Raw genomic sequence first — 19,415 nt, 5'->3', positions numbered from 1 at the left:
CTATGAGGAATCAATCCTTCCATAAAATCCTTTTTTTTTTTTTTTTGGTAAGGAATTTTGTTCATTTGAAATGTTAAGAATGATAAATATTTCAAATCAAAATGAGGGAATTCCCTGGTGTCCCAATGGTTAGGGATCAGCACTTCCACTGTTATAACCTGGGTTCAATCCTTAGTGGGGGGACTAAGATCCTGCAAGCTGTGTGGCATGGCCAAAAAATTAATTAACTAATTAAAAATGAAAAATAATACAGAATAAATTAATTTTAAAAAATTTTAAATCAAAATGAAATTGATTTTGCACAGCTGTCAGCACTTCTATCAGAATACTTTGGCTGTGCCATTTCTTCCTACCACTGCTTTCTCTAACTTTTCCAACCCCAAATCTTTACCTTCTTCCCAGTTTCTTTTACTCTTTCTTCTCTTGGTATCAGGTTGTTTCTCCAGCTCATCAGTGAGATTCTGTCTATCACTCCCTCAAGCCCGCCTTTACCCAGCTGTGCTAGGGTCTAGAAAATGACAACTCAGGACACCAGGTTAAATACAATCTCTCTCTCTTCACCCGTTTTCCACTATCTGCCTGTCCAGCCCTCGGGTTATTAATGGAACTGCCATTCCCATACAACTGACGGAGCAGGGCCAGCAGCCAGATAAGGGGGGAGCCGCTGACAGCAGCAGACACAGCCCCAGACATAGCAGATAAGTAGACACGTCGTGGCTATTAGTTTCATCTTAGGCCAAAGAGAAGAAGCATCACAAAATAAACACAGAGAACTCAAACATCTCTAATGAACTGTTTTCCCATGAAATTAAAAACCAATATATCTAAACTGATTCTTCTTATCAAACCAAACTAAACATGTATTTGTTAGTGAATTCCTAACATACTCAATTTGCATTTGGACCAAAAAGGAATAAAGACAGGCATTAAACCTCTCCCCAGCTCCATCCCATGAATAAAAGTAATAAATAGTCTTCATAATTTTTAAAAAGCAGCTCTCTCCCCTGAGCTTCTGGAATTTCAGTCTGAGGCTATCACAGTATATTCCAATTTCTTTCAAAGTCCTACAACCAACAAATCCCACAAGCCAAAATAACCCTTAATATTACACTTAAACATTAAACACTGTTACAGTACCACATTTAAACTATTACTGCTTGTTCATATTGTTAAGATTTTTTGAATATTTACTATTGCAAGTTTCATCTATTAACATAGTTCCAGTGTTAAAAGTTAGTTCTATTTCTTGATACTAGCATTGATTATTTTAATGTATGGCAGGGTCATGCACTAGTTATATACTTCTTACTATTCTTGATGAGAATACAACACTGCAAAAATTTTCAAACATCATAGAATATATTACATGTATATCCACTGACATGAGTGAGTGCTCCTTACAAATAATAATTCACATAAACTTCTCACTCAAACTTCTGCAAATCTGCTTATTACTGAAATTCCGTCTTTCAATTCGGTAATAAGTCTCTCCCCTCTCCCATGACAATGACAACAATAGCAAAAAATTAATATATTGCTCATTGGTAGAACTAATTAAGGCAATGATTTATAAATTATTCAAAACAGTCTGTGATTTAATAGAAATCAAACTTTAAAGAGGATATCCTGTGTCAGGGAACAAAGATGCTATCAGAAATAACTAGAGTCAAAGACAAGATGGTGGGGGAGTAGATGGGCATGGAGAAACAACTGGAGTCATGTCAAAATTCTCTAAAGTAAGAGATTCAAGTTGGCCAAAATGGGACAGTCTCAGCTAAAAAATAATGATTGCCATGAATCTAAACAGATCAAATACATAAAATTCCCTGAGTCGGGGCTTCCCTGGTGTCTCAGATGGTAAAGAGTCTGCCTGCAATGCAGGAGACCCGGGTTCATTCCCTAGGTTGAGACAATCAACTGGAGGAGGAAATGGTACCCCACTCCAGTACTCTTGCCTGGAGAAGTCCATTGACAGAGGAGCCTAGCGGGCTATAGTCCATGGGATCACAAAGAGCCAGACGCAACTGAGCCACTAACACTTTCACTTTCCCTGAGTTTATCATGATATTTAAAAATGAAACTCCTTTGGTACCTTTGGAGATAGTAAAACACGAACTCATTGTGAAAATCCATAAATAAAAAGACATTTATGCTGCCTTTTGGCAGTTTATATCAGTATAAGCTGTATGTCAGTGTAATCAAGTGGTTTATGAGAGAAAATCTTTTTTTACAGAAATATTTCAGCTAATAAATGCAGAAAGAATGACAGAACTGGAAAATCACCCACTGCAATTCTTGCTGAACTCATGTATCTATGCACTGTACCACTGACCACTTAAATGACTTAAAGAGCAGTTTTCAACCCTGGCTGCATATTTGTACCTCCTGGGGACCTTTAAATACTGATGCCTGGGTCCTACCCCCAGAGAGTCTGAGCTCACTGGTCTGGGGTGTGGCCTGAGCATTTGGATTTTTTAAGCACCATAAAAGTGATGTGAAGGTAGAGTCAAGAAAGAGGACCACTGCCTATCATGAAAGGTTGATGGGTAAGTTAAAAATGAAGGATTGATCTGATAATTCTTGAACCCACTAATCAACCTTTTCCTTGGAAGTGGGACAAAACAGCACCATGTGCCTCTTGGTGGGCTGCATAGGAGGCACACAGTGCTGCTCATGAAGTCTTGCAACAAAAGAAAATTGAATCTGAATCTAATCAAACCTCTAGACTGAACCCCCAATTTACAGGAAATGTGGGGGACAGAAGAACATGTTAAAAGATAAGGGTAGTATATCATCAGCCAACAGTGCTGAAAATTCTTCCAGACGAACAGCACAATTTCTTCTATAAATCAATTTCACGGATAAAAGTGAAGGGAGATTAGGATTTCCCCAGTGGTCCAACGGTTAAGACCTCACACTCTCAATGCAGAGGGCATGGGTTTGATCCCCGGTTGGGGAACTAAGATCCCACATGCCACACAGTGTGGCCAAAAGAAAAGAGGCAGGGAAGCTTTTAAAACTTTTAAAGCCTTAAAAACATCATCTCATCCCTTTTAGTCCATTCCCCCACTTATAGCCTCAGAAGGAGAAAATCAAACCATTTTAGCATTTCTGATAGGTCTTTCCTGTCTTCTCTTAACATCATAGTGTTTATTTATAACTGAAAATCTCTACACCCCAAATACAGATTATTCCATTGAAGTGACCCCTGGAAATCAGTCCTGAATATTCACTGGAAGGACTGAGGCTGAAGCTGAAACTCCAATACTTTGGCCACCTGATGTGAAGAACTGACTCATTTGAAAAGACCTTGATGCTGGGAAAGATTGAAGATGGGAGGAGAAGGGGATGACAGAGGGTAAGACGGTTGGATGGCATCACCGACTCGTTGGACATGAGTTTAAGTAAACTCTGGGAATTGGTGATGGACAGGGAGGCCTGGCATGCTGCAGTACATGGGGTCACAAAGAGTCGGACATGACTGAGTGACTGAACTGAACTTAACTGACCCCTGGAAGAGAAGAACTGTGGTCACTGGTTCATTCCTGGTTCATTCAGAACCCAACATGGCTTCCCTTCTTAAAAGTTTTAAGAGGATGATGACAACATTTTGGAACTAGACAGAGGTGATGGTTGCACAAAATTGTGAAAGTACTCAATGCCACTGAGTTGTACACCTTAAAATGCTTAATATTATGTTATGTGAATTTTACCTCAATTAAACAAGGGAAAAAGGCAAAGCTAGGGGAGAAAAGAACTATGAGTCAGAAATGGTCAAGATTTGAAGGCTGTTTGGAAGACAGACTCAACAGGATTTGAGTGCTTCCAGTTAGTTGGCTGGGAAGTAAAATGGAGATTTCTAGTTTGGGAGTCTGAAGAGCTGGCTGTAAGCCACAGACTGATTTAATCTCCACTGAGAATAACACAGGACCAAAGAAGGAATGGGAGCCCAATGAATGTTCGATTTCCTCAAGTTCCCACTTTTTTTTAACAGAACAATAAAGCAGAAAATCACAGAACACCCTAAATATAGTGTAATTGGATCATATCAAGGCATTGCTAAAATGTCTTTTGACCTCCTTGTAGGCAAAACGGATAAATCAGATGACAGTTCCATGAAGCTGTTTAAAGTAGAATAACTGGACTAAACATCCGTTGGTTAGTGAACTGATAGGCACCTAACAAAAGACCTGCACAGAGCAGGTTCTCTATGAATCTGCTCAACAGATAAATCTAAAGACTCCAAAGGATGAGTGAATAGGAACATTCCAGGCCTATTGTGTGAGAATGCTCATTAATAACCCAGAAAAACGATCAAACCAAAAAGTGGATTTATCTGGGACTTCCCTGGTTGTTCAGTGGTTAGGACTTGGCACTCTAACTGCCATGACCCCAGGTTCAATTCCTGGCTGAGGAACTAAGATCCCACAAGCTGTATGCATAGTGCAGACAAAAAAAAAAGTGGACTTACTAAAGATTTGAGATTTTTAAAGGTCTTTAGAGATGCCATTCTATGGAATTAATCCTAAATTTGGGGGGGAAGCATTATACACAAGATGTTTATCATAGTAATATCAATAATAGCACAACCTAAATACCCAACTATGGAGAAATATTTAAGTGATCTCCTGTATAACCACTGGAAGACTATGCAATAACAGTGAAAATTCTTTTATGAAGACTATGAAAAAAAAGAAAAAAGAAAGAAAAAAAGATTGTGCAATAACAAGAGAAATGCTTAAAATATGAGAAAAAAGAATCAAATTTATATATACAGCATTTTTCAAGCCTATGCACAGGGAAAAAATACAAAGTGATATATCAAAATGTTAGCAGTGGTTATGTTCGTGTGATGGCACTAGCAATAATTTTCTTTCTACTGTTATACTCTACCTTCAAGATTTTCTTTAACAAGCATAGATTTTTGCAGCAAAAATAATAAACATATAGGAGATCCAGAAACATACACTTTTTAAAAACCAGAGCCATGACCAAAGCTAAACGGATTTTTAATATGAATTAATGTAAAGTTCTAGGATGAGGGTTTAACAAAATGCCAAGCTTATGACAGGAGCAATAGGGCTTAATGACACTTCTTGTGGGATTTAAAAAAAAAAAGACCTAGAAATTAACTGTCTGTAAATTCGTTATGAGTCAACAGTGACATGACTGAGGGGAAAAGATAGCCATAATATAAACTTCCGATTTCCAATATAATTTGTATGCAAAACAAAGGCAGTAATAATATTCCCATTGTGCTGTGCAAGTTGGACCATATCTAGAATATTGTGTTCAGCTTTGAACTTGAGCTTTCAAAAAAGATGTTGAAAAGCTGGAGAGCAGCCAGCAGGATGAGGCATCAGAACCACAGCAGAGAGCAGTGAATCCCACACTCCGGCAGCTTCAGAATCACCCAGAGGGCTTATACTAAAATGCAGGTTCTTAGGTCTCCTCCCAGAGTTTCTGATTCTATAGATTTGGGGCGGGGCCAAGAATCTGCATTTTCAGCTAGTTCCTAAGTGAAGTCCATGCTGCTGGCCTGAGGACCATACTTAGAGACCCACTGGCCCTGTGGATGAAAGCACAGACTCTGAAACCAGACTGCCAGGGATTGAGTTCCAGCTCTGCCACCTACTGGCTGTGTGACCTTGAGCAAGCTTGCTTGCCCTCTCTGTGCCATAGTTTTCTCACCTGTAAAATGAAACAACTTGAGCATCCTCATACAGGTATCATGGTTTTGATGTAGTTAATATATGTGAAGCATTTACAACATCTACCTGGTATATTAGGCTTATTAATTTAATGAGGAACATGAGAGACGTTCTATCTGATACAGGAAAACATTTAAACACCTTCAAACACTGGAAGGGCTTTCATGTGGAAGGTATATCCCACAGAGCTCCTGGGGACAGATATGAAGTCTAAGGGTGGAAGTGCCCAAGAAGGAACCTTCGTATCCATAACAAGGACTATTTTAGAAGCTGAAGCAACAATGGAGTGGGTGGCCTGGGTGGGTTCTGAGTGTCCCAGTACTTAATCAGGGCAGAACTACCAAAAAATCTGCAGGTGAGGCTTGGCCATCTGGGTTTTAACAAGCCCTCCAGGGGGTGTCACTGCAACTCAAGTATGAGAACCAGTGGCATCTAACACTGTCCAAAACAACATTTCCACAAGGGTTTATCTAGAACACCAAAACTCAATTGAAATAACCCCACTCCAACAAGGTATCAGGTAATTGCATGCCTCTGGTAACTATGTGCAGCAAACTACTGCTGCTGCTGTTTAGTCGCTCAGTCGTGTCTAACTCTGTGACCCCATGGACTGTGGCCCGCCAGGTTCCTCTGTCCATGGAGAGGGTAGCCATGCCCTTCTCCAGGGGATCTTCCCGATCCAGGGATCGAACCCACATCTCTTGCTTGGCAGGTGGATTCTTTACCACTAAGCCACCTGGGAAGCCCTTTCAACAAACTACTACTTACACCAAATACTTGCTTTTGTATTTAAAAAGTGTATTACAAAGATAACACTGAACTTGTTCAAAACAAGAAAATCTAAAATCCACAGAGAAAAAGGCAAGGTACTCCCATCCCATCACCCTCTCAGGAGGGGCTGCTCACTATTAAGTGCCCTGAAAGGACTACAGAGAAGGACAGTGTTCTGAAAAAAAAGCATTAAAGCATCTAAAAGTTAAGAGGGCCCTCAGAGGAAAACAAAACAGCCTGGACACACGGAACCTATTTTCCCACCTCTCAGCAGCCAGTGCAGCCAAAGTCCCCCCTCCTGCTCAGGACAACAGTTCAGAAGAGACAGCTGAGCACACTTGGAAAGGCTTTCTCATGCTCCAGGCGCTCTTCTAACTACTTTAGGTATATTAACTCTTCATGACAAATCTCTGAGGTAGGTACTGATCTCACCATTTTACAGATGTGAAAACTGAGGGTTGGAAAGGTTAAGTCATTCCACAGCCAACAAGCGGTAGGCATGGACTTTGAGCCACAGCAGTCTTTCTCCAAAGTCTGAAGGCTTCTGTACCATACTTTCTGTTGGGGCCAGTGAGGCAGAGAAGGAACAAGTGGGAAGGCCACTACCTTGGCCTGACTGTGCGCATGGCAGAGACAGAGACGCAGAGCCAGAGAGCGTCAGCAAGCTCAAGATGGCAGCCAGTGTGAGCCCGTGATCCAGGCAAGGTGGGGGGAGACCAAAAGATGGGTCACCTGCCATTTTGTCAGTCCCTATGTGTTCCTGGCCGGGCACCGGAGTGGATGAACGAACCAGCGTGACGGCAATCTTAAGTACCTACGCACACAGGCTTGAACCTGTCACAGGCAAGAGCAAGGAGACAGTTTGACAAAAGCCCTTCCCTTCCTTTTCTTCCACAAAGCAATTTAAAAGGAATATGTGAGATGAGGCAGGAGTGAAGGTAGCAAAGGAAAGTGACAGCTGGAGGCAAAGTTGTTGGGTTTGATAAGGAAGGAAGAGCCAAAGGAGCCATGCTCCCAGGCAGCAGGAACAAGGGCTGTGACAGGGGACAAAGGTGGAAGCATGGGCACTCCCCACGTCAGTGCCCTCACTCAGGCTGTGTGGGCTCAGAGATTCCTCCTCTAGACCCACAGGATCGCTCTGTGTCCCCATCACATGAACACTTCTCTCCATCGTCTCGGAATCCCTATCACTGTTGTGCTCTCCTAGAAGTGCAAACAATGGCTCATCTCTGAATCTGCAGCTCCGAGTCCAGTACCCGGCCCGCTGTTGGCTCCAGATACATCTGCAGGACTGAATGTACTGAAGTGGTGCTAGCATCCAGATGAAGTGACATGCACTGTCACCTTAAGGAGAGGGAGGACAGGAAAAGTCACACCCCAGAGGCTGTCTCCTAGGTGGGAAGCCCCCAGGTGCAGATCCCAAGACAAGGACTAAACCGCAAGCAGTTCATCTGGGATGTGAAAGAGACACCAAACACTACAAGAGGACCATGAAGTCCATGAAGAAAGACACACACTCCACTAAGCCTATCTCATGGAGCCAGCGGGAGCGAGAGCAGAGCACACTCAAGGGAGGAAGGGGCTGTGGCAACCCCCATCAATCACATCAATCATCAGTTCCCCAGTCCACTGAGCCCTCTGTGGGAGTGGCCTAGCACACTCCAGTGGGAAGACAAAGCTGTCGGGGAAATACAGATGCTGGCAGGTGAAGTCAGAGAGATGAGCAGTGAAATGGTAATGGCAACGGCAGAGGGTTCCCCTCCCCCAGCTCACCAGGTCTGGGGTGGTCCTGAAAATCTGCGTGTCTAAGGAGTCCTCAGTGAGGCTGCTGCTGGTGGTCTAGAAGCACACCCTGAGAATCACTGGGCTTGGATGGGGGCAAGACACCCACATGGGTGGTAAAGACTAGATGTTATTGTTGCTCTCTAGTTACTAAGTCATGTCAGACTCTCTGCAACTCCATGGACTCTATCCTGCTGGGCTCCTCTGTCCATGGGAATTCTCCAGGCAAGAATACTGGAGTGGGTTGCCATTTCTTTCTCCAGGAGATCTTCCCAACCCAAGGATCGAACCCATGTCTCCTGTATAGCAGATGGATTCTTTATTGCTAAGCCACCTGGGAAGCCCCTAAAGACCGGATATACCTGGGGCAATTCCAATAACTAGATCTGAGCAGAGACTAAAGATAAAGCAAACCAGATTTACACCCCAAAATATGCCTCTTTGACATAAAAATTATTTTGAGCTGAAGGCAACTAGGCAATTGAGAAGCAACAGATACAAGAAAAGCTCCTGCCCTCCCCCAGTTTGCCTAAAAGGAGGAGATAACTTTCTAAAGATGTCCCTCCTGCCACCTCTACCAGGGAGGACAAAAGGGAATCATTGAGACAACTTGAGACACTGTAGGCCTGAAGACAGCAGCAGAAGACTCCATATAACAGTCTACTAACTAGCCTGTATCTATCATTAGTTTTCCCGTGTATTTACACTCCCACCATCTGCCACTTTTGGAAGGGTAAAATTACTTTCCCTTTTTTCTTCTCTTGCTGTTCAGTCACTCAGTCATGTCCAACACTTTACAATCCCATGGACTGCAGCATGTCACATTTCCCAGTCCTTCACCTATTTTTCTTCCTATTTCTCTACAAATGTATTGTTCTTCGTTTTAGGTGACACACAAGCCAGAGTTCTAAGCCACTTCTCTGAGTTACTCATTTTTCTGAGTTTCTCTCCCATGTGTATGAGATATACATGTTAGTGGACTTCTGTTTGTTTTTCTTGTGTTAATCTATTTTGTTGTTGTTGTTGTTGTTGTTGTTGTTGTTGTTGTTGTTATATGGACCCCAGTTAAGAACTTAGAAGGAGGGAAGGAAAGGTTATTTTCCCTCCCCAACAGAGACAAAGCCAAAGATGTGAGCTCAACCTCTATTTGGCCCTCTGTAGGAAAACTCTTCCCACCGTGCCCAGAGCATGTGCCTGGGAGTCACATGCTCGTGTTGATGGGACCATGAGACAGACTTCTGGAAACCCTCTGTATCTGCTATGGCTAAAATTAAAGCCATTCACAGCCTCCTGAGAATGCTGCAGTCCTAGGAGTTCCCTCAGGGTCTTTTTCACAAAGGGTGGTGGTCTGCCAAGCAAAAGTTGCAGGGGTAAAGAGCACAAATATCTACAAAGAATCCGGCTTTTGGCTACAGAACTGAATCCAGCTGGAGGTCAGCCAAGTTCCTCCTGCTCTGACACAGGGCTCACCTGCACAAGCCTGGCTCCTGCCTCCAGAGCAGCCAAAGGCAGTGCTATATCCCTTCCTGCAGGCCTCACAAACATTATGTAGTGGGGTGACCTTGCGATTCTCTTACTCTGTTCTGGAAAAGGCAAATCTTCTAGAAGATGCCCCTGAAGTAATTTGTTTCATCTTACACTCATTCAATAGCTATGACAGCTGGAAAAAATTAGCAGGCCTCCAGTCCTTTGCTGCTTGTTTATAATAAGAGCATATGCTTGCAGGGAACATAGAATCCTAAACAAAAATTGGTACCTATTTGATCAGACTAAATTTCCATTTTGAAACCTATGCTGTTGGTTTCACAACACAAAACCACTTGTGATCTACTGAGTGGAAAGGCAGGGAGACTGAGGATGGAGACTTCCATCCTTCATTCATGGAAGCAGAGGCTTCCTTGTTTATCTTTTACAGTGATCACCCTTAGGAAAGAACACACAAAGCCACAGCCCCATGCTTCTGTTCTGAGACTGGAGTAACCACCACAAGAGCCAAGGTGTTAGGCATCTGGACCCTCCCCACTCAGGAGGCAGGTCACTGGGGAATGCTAAGGTCAACATCCCTTAGGAGGTGCTGTAATTAGTTGCAGACCAGAGCCTGATTGTGAAGGAAAGAAAAGCTTCTCCCCATCACAAATCAGAACATTTTTGCAGCTTTCCCAATGGGTTGCCAAGTGACTCAGCATTGGCCCAGTGTGGGCACTATTATTGATGAGAAATCTTCCGCCTGGGTGATATACTGCATACAACACATGCCCAAAGAACAGTGCCAAGTCATACCAGGAAGAGCAGGCGAATTATTCACCTCCACTTCAGATGCAGGCAAATCCTGTCTTAATGCAGGGGCTACTCAGTATCAGAAAGACAAAGCCCCTAAGATAGTCAGAGATTTCCATCTAAGATTCAAGGCATGATTAGGTAGAGCCTCTTCTTTCTTGTTGACTATTAAAAGGCAATCAAATTGAGGACAGCATAGCAAAAAGACAAGAAAAAGAATAATTTTTCAAAAACAACCCCAAAGCAGAAAGCTGCATAAAAGCCTTCAGCTTCCTAAATGTTGTCTTTATGAGTTCTACGAGCTCCACCCAGAGGTCACTGCCAGATCTGCAGGTTCACTTAATTTAGAAAAGAAAATCTCATCTTCTGGGGTCCAGAGCCAGACCTGCCTTGGAAAACTGCTGGAAATTCTTAGACAATATTCCTTCTTTCTTGCCTTTAATTAAAGGAACTGCTCTGAGCTCTGAAATTCAACATATGCTCCAGGAACCTCGTGTCATCCAACAGGACAACTACCTTTGATATGTGCACCTGTCGAGGAACCAGTGTGAGTTCCTGCCAGGCTGAACTCAGCTCAAAGACAGCAGAGTGTTCAAAGAGTACTTTCAGAAGAAAAGGTGAGGGTTCTCCTTGAAATAAAATATAAGACTGGAAAGCAACTCAAAGGGTGAACAAGATTGTGTCTAATATTAGAAAGACTGAGAATAATCCTCCTTCAAGAAGGACCCATGACTACTTGCCCAGAGGGCCCAACTATAAGGCAACCACTCCCTTACACAGCCCTGAAGACAATCACCAGCCATACTTTTCAAAGAACTGATTGCGGTGCCCAGAGCATTCCCTTGGTATCTAGCCATTCATAACCCACACACCTCACTCCAACCCACCCTCCACACCAGTGACTCTCAGTCTACAATGGCTCAGGCTAGGATCAAGAGCTCCCACTGTGCTGTGCTCTCAACTGCCCAGTGTAAGACATGCTCTGTTTCAGATATCATAAGCTAGCCCAGCAACTAAATGAAGCCTTCAAACAACAAAGACATGTTGGTGCAAAAAGTTTCGTCAACCATCTGGAGAGCTTCTCATCACAACCCGCGTGCTCCTCTTGCCTTCATCAGCATGTGCCTAACCTGACTTGAGACAGACGTGACAGATTCTCAAACAGGAAAAAACAATCAAACTCACCCTCTGTCTTCCTCCAACACCACTGCCCCCTTCCTCCCCCGGCAAGTTCTTTCTTCACTATAAACACTGAACAGGCTTTTCATGTCTATCGACAAAAATATCTGTGGCAATGTTTATTCATCTGAGGTGTATTAAAGCTCTAGAAAATATCTGTGCCGAACCTCGGCACATTCTCATTTCAACAAGGCTAAGCATTCCCAGAATGTCGCCCTCTTATTTTGTTAAATAAACTTTATTATGTAGTTTTAGTTCAGTCACTCAGTTGTGTCCAACTCTTTGCAACCCCACTTACTGTAGCCCGCCAGACTTCCCAGTCCATCACCAGCTCCTGGAGCCTGCTCAAACTCATATCCATCGAGTCAGTGATGCCATTCAACCATCTCATCCTCTGTCGTCCCCTTCTCCTGCTTCCTTCAATCTTTCCAGCATCAGGGTCTTTTCTAAAGAGTCAGTTCTTCGCATGAAGTGGCCAAAGTATTGGAGCTTCAGCTTCAGCATCAGTCCTTCCAATGTATATTCAGGACTAATTTCCTTTAGGACTGACTAGTTTGATCTCCTTGAAGTCCAAGGAATAGTTTTAGGGTCATAGCAAAATTGAGCAGAAAGTACAGAGTTCCTACATAGTGGCCAGCCAGTACATACCTCCCCCATTATCAATATCCCCACCAGAGTAGGACATCCATTGCAATCGATGAACCTGCATTGACACATCGTTATCACCCAGAGTTCACAGTTTACATTATGGTTCATTCTCAGGGCCGCATATTCTATGGGTTTGGACAGATGTACACTCATATGTAACTACCATTATGGTATCATACAGAGTCGCTTCCCTGCTCTGAAAACCCTTTTCCCCTTTGTCCCTTGACCATAACGCAAAAAAAAATGTTTTGCTCAGCATGACTCAGTATGACTCTAAGCAGTGTTCCTGAGGCCTGCCAAAGGATAAGAATCACCAGGGAGATTAGTTACAATCACAAATGTTCAGACTGCACCCTCAATCCACTGTGTCAGACCTTGCTAGGGAGGGACCCAGAAAGTTATAGATGGTCCATGGACCTAAAGAAGAAATGCTCCTAAGTGCAGTCTCCAAGCAGAAGAGCAGCACCTGTTAAGAATATTGAGGCATTTCCTAACCATGTGAGCTCCAGCTCCATCAGAATACTTAGAATTCAAGATGGGCCCCATTCTTTATTTTCAAACAGCCAGGCTGCTGCTACTTTTCTCACTTATTTCTTTATCTTGCTGCATGGTACCAGAAAGTTTTACAAGGACAAGCAAGCATCTGCTTCTATTAGGAAACATGTTTGTATTCCTACACAATGGTCTCCCATTTATAAGCACGCTCTTTGGATCATTTGCATAAAGTGACGGGTCAGGAAGTAGATCTGCTTGGTTACAGTAAAGTATCTGCCCGAGGACACTGGTGCACGTGGTGCATGGAGCAGAAGGACACACAGCCAATATGGGTTTTTCTTCTTTGTGCCTTGAGGGCTCTTCTGCCAGCTGCTCCCCCTGGCTCCCCACTGCTCTGCATTCTGCCATAGCCAATGACGGTTTAATGGCAAAATTCGCTGGGCAGTAAGCCATGTGGCTCTTACAGCCAGCAATTAGGAGAGAGGGAAAGGTTGAATTACAAGGTATTTGAAAATGCAAGGTATTTGAAAATGCAGTTTGAGTAAGTCAGATCTTATTTTCTCTTACCTCCTGGTAATAAAACCTCCATATTCATCCCAAAACAGATAACTGACTCTGGGGTCATTCGGAGTCAATGGCTCAGTCAATATAAAAATCTACCACACAGTCGATGGGGAGCATGAAAATCCATTAAACCAAAAGTCATATTTTTTTTTTCATCCAAAGGAATCCTTACCTTTTCTTTGGCTTTCCTTTTTGTCCCTGCATCCATCCACTCGTTTTCTTTCTCCAGCATGTCAATAAAGGCCCATCGAACACCCTCAATCAATTCCTCCATCTATAAGAAAATACCCAAAGAAGCAAGTCAAAACCAAGAAGCTTCAGACAAGGTTTTCTGGGCCACGATAAACAGTCCAATGCTAAACACAGTGGGAAAGAAGCTCCCTTCAGATTCACTGCATGCTCTGGCAGAATTTCTTCTTTCAGGGAAATGCCTTTTTCCCCCACTGCTAGAAGAAAACTAACCATTTCTTCCCTTAAGAACAATGTGATGGCCTGGTCGTAATAGGATTATATGGGAAAAGGAATTCACCATAGGTTGTGATGAATAACTTACCTGTAGCTACTAAAGGGAGTCCACCCTTATCAAGGATGCAACTAATTTCAGTAAGTTAATAAGAATTTTAGGGAAACAAGCATGGGCTCTGTATTTCAGACCAGTATCACAGAAGAAAGTGAGTGAACCATTGAAAGATATACTGTTAACAGAGAAACAGGCGCGAGAGCCAGCACACTAAAGGATGCTGCGGATGCTGTGGATGCTAAGTCGCTTCAGTCATGTCCGACTCTGTGCGACCCCAGAGACGGCAGACAACTAGGCTCCCCCGTCCCTGGAATTCTCCAGGCAAGGATACTGAAGTGGGTTGCCATTTCCTTCTCCAATGCATGAAAGTGAAAAGTGAAAGGGAAGTCGCTCAGTGGTGTCCAACTCCTAGCGACCCCATGGACTGCAGCCTACCAGGCTCCTCTGTCCATGGGATTTTCCAGGCAAGACTACTGGAGTGGGGTGCCATTGCCTTCTCCACACTAAAGGATATTGCTCAACATAAATCAGACTTACATCAGGACCCCAGTTCTCTCCACGTTAGTGCCAGATGCTTGACTGTTCTCTGTCCTCTTCCTACTCCCCTTCTCCTCTCTGACAGCTCTGAAAAGTCTTCTGTTATTTCAAGCCCAAAATGGTAGTTCTAAAGGGAGCTGCTACAGAAACGCTGTCTTCTAAAAGACCTGTTTCAAAGTGTTCCAAGGGTTCAACTACACCCACATCCATGATGTGTTTGCCCTGGCTTTTCCTCCAGCATTTGTTGGTCAACAGAGAAGACTGGGGGAAATATGCTAACATTTAATTTCAGCGGCCCACATGGAGCAGTCTGGGGAGGCCCTGCCTGTCTATGGGTACAAATCAATCGAAATTCCACTTTCCTACAAAGATGCTTCAGTTTTCCTAATCGGATACTCAAGAAAGAATAAAATACTAGGTTTGGCATCAGAATGAAAATTTTCATTTGCGACTACGGAGTTGCAAATCCATTTTTAGCATTAATTCTAGAAAGAAAGAAGTTGAGATGTTTCCTTGGTTCTATAATGAATTGTCAGCATGGAGCTCAAAATAATTTTTTTCTGTTTAATAAGTTTTCAGCTATGTTTTCAGTTCAATAACATTTGTAAGGGAATGAGAGCTGGAAATCAGTGGGCTGGGTTCCACCGTATGTAAATAAGAACAAACAGCAGATGGAGGGGGGTACTTCACAGCTATTTCTTCCCAACTTAGTAAAAACATTAAAAAAAAAGAAATCTCTACTTGAGATTGGGGCACGATGAAGACTTGAAATGACAGAAGAGCAAAGGTCCTTTAAAATCATTAAGTCACTCATTCTCACTGGGATCTTGGGGAGGGAAGGTGGACTGGGAGGGGTTTAAACAATGCTGATGTCATTGTTTCAGGGTGAGACCTGAGCACTGAGAGGTTCAACGGCAACCCCCACCCCCAGGTGATTCTAATATGTAACCAGGATGAAGACTCACAGACGTAGAAGAAGCCACTTATGCTACAGATGAGGAAGTTAGGACTCAAAAGACCCCATGATCCCTTCCACCCAGCTCTTCCAGCTAGGAAGGGCCAGAGCCAGGACCTGACCTCAGAGGTAAAGACAGTACTGAGGCCAGGAACTCCTAAATCAGAGGAAATGTTCCTCATAAATCAGAGGAAAACATCAGAAAGGTAGAAGAAAACCAGGAGACTTGCAGCAGTGGCCATTTCAAACCGAAAACCCACAGGAGGAGGATGCTGAAACAATAAGGAAATCTACAGGGACTAATCTTTTGCCTCTGCAGTACCAGCACCCCTAAGTCTTTATGACATCACTGCAGGGGAGCAAAGTTTGCCCCCTAAAATATGTCTCTTTTCCATATCAATTGTTTTAAGCTGGTTATTTTTGGAGGAACAGAAGACAGAAGGGATCTGAAAACCAAATAGCAGTTCCCCTTTTGAAGAAATATCTATTCATTTGTAAGGGAAATCTCCATTTGTAAGGGTGTCTCCCTCTCTGTACCTGGCAGAGGAGGATGACTGAATCTCCAGAAGGTCTTATCAATGGAGAAGTCATGGGCTTAAATCTGCATCACAATCACCCTGCTTTACAGCACTTTTCCTGTGTTGTCCCATAACTGACAATCCTCAGTCCCAACATTTATGTCCCCTTCATGTCCCTGAAGATTTAAGGTAAGGCTATGGCCATTTTGGCGAGTTGCTCAGTTTTCCCAGGTCTCTCCCATGTTGCTTCCCTTATGGATCAGCAGTAAAGAATCTGCCTGCGATGCGGGAGACCTGGGTTCAATCCCTGGGTTGGGAAGATCCCCTGGAGAAGAGAATGGCTATCCACTCCAGTATTCTGGCCTAGAGAATTCCATAAACTGTATAATCCATGGGGTTGCAAACAGTCGGACACCACTGAGCGACTTTCAATTCCCATGTATACACATTATTTAACTTTGTTTCATTTTCAACCGTTATTCTCTCTTACATCATAGGGGACTGGAATGCAAAAGTAGGAAGTCAAGAGATACCTGGAGTAACAGGCAAGTTTGGCCTTGGAGTACAAAATCAAGCAGGGCAAAGGCTAATAGAGTTTTGCCAAGAGAACACACTGGTCATAGCAAATACCGTCTTCCAACAACACAGGAGAAGACTCTACACATGAACATCACCAGATGGTCAATACTGAAATCACACTGACTATATTCTTTGCATCCAAAGTGGAGAAGCTCTATATAGTCAGCAAAACCAGGACTGGGAGCTGACTCTGGCTCAGATAATGAACTGATTATTGCAAAATTCAGACTTAAATTGAAGAAAGTAGGGAAAAGCACTAGGCCATTCAGGTATGACCTAATCCCTTATGATAATATAGTGGAAGTAACAAATAGATTCAAGGAATTAGATCTGATAGAGTTCCTGAAGAACTATGGATGGAGCTTCATAACACTGTACAAGAGGTGGTGATAAAAATCATCTCCAAGAAAAAGAAATGCAAAAAGGCAAAATGGTTGTCTGAGAAGGCCTTACAAATAGCTGAGAAAAGAAGTGAAAGGCAAAGGAGAAAAGGAAAGACACCAGTATGAATGCAGAGTTCCAAAGAATAGCAAGGAGAGATAAAAAAAGCCTTCTTAAGTGAACAATGCAAAGAAATGGAGGAAAACAACAGAATGGGAAAGGCTAGAGATCTCTTCAAGAAAATTAGAGATGCCAAGGGAACATTTCATGCAAAGATGGGCTCAATAAAGGACAGAAATGGTATGGACCTAACAGAAGCAGAAGATATTAAGAAGACATGGCAAGAATACACAGAAGAAATATACAAAAAAGATCTTAATGACCCAGATAACCACAATGGTGTGATCACTCACCTAGAGCCAGACATCCTGGAATGTGAACTCAACTGGGCCTTAGGAAGCATTGCTATGAACAAAGCTAGTGGAGGTGATGGAATTCCAACTGAGTTATTTCAAACCCTAAAAGATGATGCTGTAAAAGTGCTGCACTTTATGTATGCCACCAAATTTGGAAAACTCAGCAGTGGCCAAAGGACTGGAAAAGGTCAGTTTTCATTCCAATCCCAAAGAAAGGCAGTGCCAAAGAATGCTCAAACTACCACACAATTGTGCTCATTGCACATGCTAGCAAGGTAACACTCAAAATTCTTCAAGCTAGGCTTCAACAGTAAGTGAATCAAGAACTTCCAGATGTACAAGCTGAGTTTAGAAAAGGCAGAGAAACCAGAGATCAAATTGCCAACATCCACTGGATCATCAAAAAGCAAGGGAATTCCAGAAAAATATCTATGTCTGTTTCATTGACTACACTAAAGCCTTTGACTGTGTGGATCACACTTTGTGGAAAATTCTTAGAGTTGGGAATACCAGACTCCCTTACCTACCTCCTTTTCATTATAGGGGACTGGAATGCAAAAGTAGGAAGTCAAGAAACACCTGGAGTAACAGGCAAATTTGGCCTTGGAATGCGGAATGAAGCAGGGCAAAGACTAATAGAGTTTTGCCAAGACAATGCACTGGTCATAGCAAACACCCTCTTCCAACAACACAAGAGAAGACTCTACACATGGACATCACCAGATGGTCATCAGATTGATTATATTCTTTGCAGCCAAAGATGGAGAAGCTCTATACAGTCAACAAAAACAAGACCAGGAGCTGACTGTGGCTCAGATCATGAACTCCTTATTACCAAATTCAGACTCAAAGTGAAGAAAGTAGGGAAAACTGCTAGACCATTCAGGTATGACCTAAATCAAATCCCTTATGATTATACAGTGGAAGTGAGAAATAGATTTAAGGGCCTAGATCTGATAGATAGAGTGCCTGATGAACTATGGAATGAGGTTCGTGACATTGCACAGGAGACAGGGATCAAGACCATCCCCATGGAAAAGAAATGCAAACAAGCAAAATGGCTGTCTGGGGAGGCCTTACAAATAGCTATGAAAAGAAGAGAGGCGAAAAGCAAAGGAGAAAAGGAAAGATATACGCATCTGAATGCAGAATTTCAAAGAATAGCAAGAAGAGATAAGAAAGCCTTCCTCAGAGATCAATGCAAAGAAACAGAGCAAAAGAACAGAATGGGAAAGACTAGAGATCTCTTCAAGAAAATTAGAGATACCAAGGGAACATTTCATGCAAAGATGGGCTCGATAAAGGACAGAAATGGTATGGACCTAACAGAAGCAGAAGATATTAAGAAGACATGGCAAGAATACACAGAAGAACTGTACAAAAAAGATCTTCACGACCCAGATAATCATGATGATGTGATCACTAATCTAGAGCCAGACATCCTGGAATGTGAAGTCAAGTGGGCCTTAGAAAGCATCACTACGAACAAAGCTAGTGGAGGTGATGGAATTCCAGTTGAGCTATTTCAAATCCTGAAAGATGATGCTGTGAAAATGTTGCACTCAATAGGCCAGCAAATTTGGAAAACTCAGCAGTGGGCCACAGGACTGGAAAAGGTCAGTTTTCACTCCAATCCCAAAGAAAGGCAATGCCAAAGAATGCTCAAACTACCGCACAATTGCACTCATCTTGCATGCTAGTAAAGTAATGCTCAAAATTCTTCAAGCCAGGCTTCAGCAATACGTGAACCGTGAACTCCCTGATGTACAAGCTGGTTTTAGAAAAGGCAGAGGAACCAGAGATCAAATTGCCAACATCCGCTGGATCATAGAAAAAGCAAGAGTCTTTCTGCTTTATTGACTATGCCAAAGCCTTTGACTGTGTGGATCACAATAAACTGTGGACAATTCTGAGAGAGATGGGAATACAGACCACCTGACCTGCCTCTTGAGAAATCTGTATGCAGGTCAGGAAGCAACAGTTAGAACTGGACATGGAACAACAGACTGGTTCCAAATAGGAAAAGGAGTACGTCAAGGCTGTATTTAACTTATTGTATAAGTGAAATATATATTTAACCCT

At 42.8% G+C, this 19,415-nt stretch overlaps 1 protein-coding gene across 1 annotated transcript in view; it reads right to left on the bottom strand.

Moving 5' to 3' along the window:
* Positions 1-19,415, bottom strand: part of PHEX (phosphate regulating endopeptidase X-linked) — a 207,919-nt gene that overhangs the window by 95,901 nt on the left and 92,603 nt on the right. The window contains exon 12 of the mRNA XM_004021961.6: positions 13,600-13,701. Within this exon, the coding sequence (XP_004022010.1) occupies positions 13,600-13,701 (102 nt within the window). The remainder of the gene's footprint in view (positions 1-13,599; positions 13,702-19,415) is intronic.

The sequence above is a fragment of the Ovis aries genome, chromosome X, assembly GCF_016772045.2.
Source record: "Ovis aries strain OAR_USU_Benz2616 breed Rambouillet chromosome X, ARS-UI_Ramb_v3.0, whole genome shotgun sequence".
Classification (NCBI taxonomy): domain Eukaryota; kingdom Metazoa; phylum Chordata; class Mammalia; order Artiodactyla; family Bovidae; genus Ovis; species Ovis aries.
This window is presented reverse-complemented; position numbering and strand designations above follow the sequence as displayed.